The sequence below is a fragment of the Suncus etruscus genome, chromosome 6 (genome assembly GCF_024139225.1).
Source record: "Suncus etruscus isolate mSunEtr1 chromosome 6, mSunEtr1.pri.cur, whole genome shotgun sequence".
Lineage (NCBI taxonomy): Eukaryota > Metazoa > Chordata > Mammalia > Eulipotyphla > Soricidae > Suncus > Suncus etruscus.
In genome coordinates, this window is record NC_064853.1 from 4,916,947 (window position 1) to 4,922,946 (window position 6,000).

The 6,000-nt window shown below is 55.9% G+C and overlaps 1 protein-coding gene across 1 annotated transcript in view; it reads left to right on the forward strand.

Moving 5' to 3' along the window:
- The window catches only part of SPSB1 (splA/ryanodine receptor domain and SOCS box containing 1), a 37,780-nt gene extending 32,119 nt beyond the window's left edge, over positions 1-5,661 (forward strand). The window contains exons 2-3 of the mRNA XM_049775387.1: positions 194-1,043; positions 5,388-5,661. Of these exons, the coding sequence (XP_049631344.1) occupies positions 350-1,043; positions 5,388-5,515 (822 nt within the window). The 5' untranslated portion in view covers positions 194-349 and the 3' untranslated portion in view covers positions 5,516-5,661. The remainder of the gene's footprint in view (positions 1-193; positions 1,044-5,387) is intronic.
- Positions 5,662-6,000: the final 339 nt, after the last annotated feature.

Sequence of the window (6,000 nt, forward strand, 5' to 3'; positions counted from 1 at the left end):
AGACAGAAGAAGCAATCAGCCCCCCTCGAGCACAAAGTCCTGTTCCCAGCTGCACCAAGTCTCCGGCTATTCATGTCGGTGTGGTGGGTCCCCAGAGTTATGCAGCTGGGACATGCACCATGTCCAGAATCCCCAGGGTTCCCCATCTCCCTACAGCCCTGCTCACCCGTCTGTTTCTCCTTCCCTTTTGCAGGCGGTGCTGAGGACTGAAGTTCTCCTGGCCCATCAAAGTGCCCCGAGTCCCGTGCTGGGGTGGGTGGTGGTGGGCCTGGTGAGATAACTGGGGGGAGAGGCCCACGATTGATGAGTCTGCCTCGGGGCTGCTGGAAAGGGGACGCCGAGGGCCAACATGGGTCAGAAGGTCACCGGAGGGATCAAGACCGTGGACATGAGGGACCCCACATACCAGCCCTTGAAGCAGGACCTGCAGGGGCTGGACTACTGCAAGCCATCTCGGCTGGACCTGCTACTAGACATGCCACCTGTGTCCTACGACGTGCAACTGCGCCACTCCTGGAACAACAATGACCGCTCCCTCAATGTCTTCGTAAAAGACAATGACAAACTCATCTTCCACCGGCACCCCGTGGCCCAGAGCACAGACGCCATCCGGGGCAAGGTGGGCTACACGCGTGGGCTCCATGTGTGGCAGATAACGTGGTCCATGAGACAACGGGGCACACACGCCGTGGTGGGGGTGGCCACAGCTGACGCGCCCCTGCATTCTGTTGGCTACACGACCCTCGTGGGCAACAACCACGAGTCCTGGGGCTGGGACTTGGGGCGCAACCGGCTCTACCACGATGGCAAAAACCAGCCAAGCAAAACGTACCCTGCCTTCCTGGAGCCGGAGGAGACATTCATCGTGCCTGACTCCTTCCTGGTGGCCCTGGACATGGACGATGGGACCCTGAGCTTCATCGTGGATGGACAGTATATGGGAGTGGCCTTCCGGGGACTCAAAGGCAAAAAACTGTACCCCGTCGTGAGCGCGGTCTGGGGCCACTGTGAGATCCGGATGCGCTACCTGAATGGGCTTGACCGTAAGTGTCCCCTCTGCTGTCGGGAGGTGTCCTAATGGTCCCCAGGATCCTGGCTGAGACCAGCCAAGTGTTTCTGCTATGGTCGGGTGCTGAGGTCTCTGAGTGGACCTCTAAGATATTCAAATTCTAGAGGCAGCTCTTGCCTTTGGTGAAATGGTGGATTCTAGCTAGAGTTGGCCTAGATTCTAGCAGGGATCACTCATGAATGAACGAATGGAGGGATGGTGAATGGATGGATGGGGCGAATAAAGGATAGATGGATGGTGTGTAGATTGATGGATGGACGGTGGGTGGACCAATGGCTGAATGGATGGATGGTGGATGGATGGATGATTCAATGAATAGATGAGTGATGGATGAATGGATGGATGATAGGAGGATGACTGGGCTGGCTGGATGATTAGATGGGTTTATGGGTAGATGGATGATTGGGTGAATGGTTGAATGATTAGCTCTGTAAATGAGTGAATACCAATAGATAGGGATAGATGAATTAGTGGGTGGATAGATGAAATGATGGATGGATGGATGAATGGATGGATGGATGGATGGATGGATGGATGGATGGATGGATGGATGGATGGATAGGGCGAATAAAGGATAGATGGATGGTGGGTAGATTGATGGATGGACGGTGGGTGGACCAATGGGTGAATGGATGGAAAGTGGATGGATGGTGGATGGATGGATGATTCAATGAATAGATGGGTGATGGATGATGGGAGGATGACTGGGCTGGATGGATGATTGTATATATGTATTATATATATAATTTATATATATACTTATATATAATATATATAATACTTATACATAAGTATATATGTATTATGGATAGATAAATGAATGAATGGGTAAATTACTAGTAGATAGATATATGGGTGTGTGTTTAAGGCAATTAGCTACAGGTGGGTTGGTGGGTGGAGAGATGAAGCAGGTGTAGATGGACAGATTGGGTTATCAAGTGGATGCACAGATGGATGGATGGTCTTTGACAGACCTGGTTGATTTTTGGAGATACCTTTGGGGTTTTTGGGGGGTGGAGGGCACACTCAGAGGTTACTCCTGGCTCTGTGTTCAGAAATTGTTCCTGGCAGGCTTGGGGGACCCTATGGGATGCCGGGGTTTGAACTCGAGTCAGTCCCAAGTCAGCTGTGTGCAAGGCAAACATCCCTCCATTTTGCTATAGCTCCAGCCCCTGCCTACAGATTTGATGGACATAACCAAATCCTAGCACAGTGCCTGGGCATATTTGAACTGGGGTTTCTGGCCTTGGGGACCCCTGATCTCTGTTTATGTGAGAGTGCCAGGGTCCTTTCTCCCCTGGAACTGGGGACATCTGCCTGTCCCCTGGGACATTTTTATTGAGGGGAATTATTCAGGGTTGGGATCTGAACGCCTCAAAAGCACATCTCAAATGTGCTGAGATGGCTGAGTTCCCTTCACTCTGGATAACGGGAGAGGAGGGCTTTATAGGCCCCTTGGAAGCATGGTGTGCAATGGTGCTGTTTTGGGGTTCAGGGAGAGGTTCTGTGGCTGCTTAATGACAAGACTTGGAAACAAAAGGTTCTGGACTTTTCCTTCCTCCCTTGAGCTCTGCCCCCTGGCCCCACTCTTGCTGTGGGCCCAGCACCCACCTGGATCTCACCCCACCTACAGCCCAGGTGAGCAGAGGGTGATGAGGCTGCACTGGGCCAGGGATGGAAGCCAGCTGTGGCCATGCAGCCCCCCAGCCTCACCCCAATGAGCAGACATGCAGGGGTCTGTCCCAGGGCCCCGGGTCTTTGGCATTTCATCTGGGGTCACTGCCTTTTCTGTCCCCTGCCTTGTGTCTGGCTTCATTCAAGCAGCCTACAAACTTCAGTCGCAGGGACCAACCACCCTGAGCAAGTGGCCCAGACCTAGGTGGGGAGATAGATGGTCTCTCCGGTGACAATAAGGGAATCCACAGTCACTGGGTGAACAGGGAATGGCGAAACCTGCCCCATCGGTAGCTGTAGTGTCAGGGCCAGGTGCTGGGTCAGTGAGTCCCCACAATTGGTGGTGAGCCTTGCTGAGATTTCCTGGGGTACCGTGGGGTGGGGTGCAGGGTCCTGGGGTGTGCCCCTATCAGAGGTCAAGTGCATGAGGCCGGACAGGACCATCGCAAGTCCACAACCTCGACCCAGGCCCTGCCAGGACTGCAACCAGAGCCCAAGCAGAGAGAACTGGCCACGTTTCTGGGGGCCACAGGAGTAGTGACCCCCAGGCAGCTCCTAGGTCCCCAAGTTATAATAAATGTCCCCGCCCTGGGCAGGGGTCCCAGGGTACAGTCAGGGTCTGTCAGATGGATTTGATGATGACTGATGGGGCAGCCTCCCTTCAGCTCAGCATCCTCTAATGCTTCAAATAAGTGAGATGACATTTGCCATCTATGCACTTCAGGGAAGGCCCCATCTTCCTGGAGGCCTGGCACCTAGACAGTGCCTCCTCCCTTGTTCCAGCCCTACTCTGAGGGAGTCTGATTGCACCAGTCGCAGAAACATCATGAGGGGACCTCACCCCTTGAGCACTGGTTCTGAATCATGCCCAGACTGGCTCCAGGCTCTGGCCGTCTCCTTCCCTGAGTGGCAGGTTCGGAGCCCAGTGCTGTAGTTTGCCCTTTTCTGTGAGAACTGCCGATGTAAGTTCTAGAAGGCGGGGCCGGGCAGTGGCGCTAGAGGTAAGGTGCCTGCCTTGCCTGTGCTAGCCTTGGCCGGACCGCGGTTCGATCCCCTGGTGTCCCATATGGTTCCCCAAGCCAGGAGCGACTTCTGAGCGCATAGCCAGGAGTAACCCCTGAGCATCACCGGGTGTGGCCCAAAAAAAAAAAAAAAAAAAAGTTCTAGAAGGCATCCGACCATCCGACCCCCACCACCTTCTAGAATCCATCCCACTAGGCTGGCTATCTGGGGGGGCGGGGGGCGAGCCCTGGGCCAGGAAAAGAGAATCCACAGCAATGCCTGACACTCCCCCCAAGTGCTTCTTCCCATTTTCCTCCTCCCCCCTCAGGAGGACACTGTGGCTAGGCAGGGGGTGGAGAAGCCTTGTGTGTGACTGGGGAGCACTTCCTGTTTGTTCGCTTACAGAGGGGGCTTGTCCAGGGGCACCCCAAGTGATTCTGTTCTGCATAGACTGAGAATGTCTCACCCCCGGGCTCCGTCTGGCACCTGAACGAAGCTCCCAGACTGAGCTGAGCGGTGCTGAAATTTGTCTGGCAGGGGTGCTGGGGTCTTACATGTTCCATCAGGCCCCCAGAAACAATGAAACTTGGAGTTCCTCAAAGCTCCATTCGCTTCCTGCCGTCTGGTCTCCGCCCTGTGCGGCTCAGTCAAGGAACCTGGCAGATTTGCAGATGAGCTTCTGGGGGCCCCTCCAGCCATCCTGGCACCCTAGGGAAGCCTTTCTGGGGCCTAAGGCCCAGACAGATGTTCTCAGGGCCTTCTTGGCCCAGCCTTCCAAGATTTTTTGTACCATGGTCCTATGACCATTACACAACTTTACATCATTGAGGACACAAAGGGTGTCACTGAGACCCCAGAACTGAGGTGACCTTTGGATACCAGGGGCCTAGTCGTATTTCCACTCAGGTGTCAGTAAACTACCTCATGGATGCCCAGAATTGAAGTTGCCCTACCCACCTGCCTCTCTTATTAAGTGGGGACGCTGAGGTGGGCCAAGGGTGGTCAGACCCTGTCAGCTGCCACAGAGGCCCTCTCCAGTGTCCGGGCACAGCAGCAGTGGGGGCCCCTCTATTTCTACTGGACACTGAGGCCCTTCCCAGAGGGGAAAGGGGAAGTCACCCCTGTGACTCTGCCTGTGGGGGACCCAGCCTGAGCTAACTCCCTTGCCTTCATCTTTACGCTCAGCTGCATCTTTACGCTCAGATGCTTTGGGGAGCATCTGGCCAGGGTGTCTCCAGAGATGACGAGGAAACTGGGACCAGTTAGAGGGGACCAGGATGCTCTGAGAGTGTGAAGCTGGTCTGGGTGGGGACCCGGAGGGGCTCTGCTGCTTTGACCTGGGCGCAGGCCTCAAACAGGTGGCTTTGACTTTGCCCCTCCGCTGTCCGTTGTCCGATGGGAATGAAGCATGACTTCCCTGATCCACCCACCCACCCATCCATCCATCCATCCATCCATCCATCCATCCATCCATCCATCTCCATCACCAGAACCTTAGAGGATGGAAGGAACACACAGGCAGCGGCTGAAGAGGCCCTTGCTGAGTTTGACAGAGCTGGGTGGTGATGGCGGGTGGGCAGGCCCTTCTAAAACCATCCAAAGCGTGGTGCTGACCCCTGTCCTGTCTCTCCCCCGCCATCAGCCGAGCCGCTGCCACTCATGGATCTGTGCCGCCGCTCCGTGCGCCTGGCCCTGGGGAAGGAGCGGGCTTCGGCCATCCAGGCACTGCCGCTGCCTGCCCCGCTCAAGGCCTACCTCCTGTACCAGTGACACCCGGAGAAGCAACGTGGCCACCCCTGCTGGACTCGGACACAGACGCCCCCACCCACAGCAGCAGGAACCCACCTGCATGCCCAATTCTCCCAGCCCGCCTCCCCCGGCTCCCCAGGAAGCTTGACTTGGGGGGGCCCCCACAACAGGGGTCTCGGGGAGCAGACCCAGGGGACTCAGGAGCTGCCCTGCAGGCCGGGCCATCTGGAACTCAATGAGGAGGGGGGAGTGGCAGGTGCCCAACTGGGGGCCCCCCAGATGCTAATCACCAGCCTATGTCTAATCCTGTATTTATTCTTCCCACAGCAGCAAACGCTGTTTATTTATTCCAGGTAGACAAGCTGTCTTGTACCCTCACCCGTCTCCCCAGCGCCTTGTCGCTTTGCCACCTACGGGTGTCCTGTCCATTCCCCCCCCCCCCAATGCACCCTCAGGAAGTGGCTCCCAGCCCCTCCTGCTCAGCGTCTGTTCCGTGTCCCAGGTGT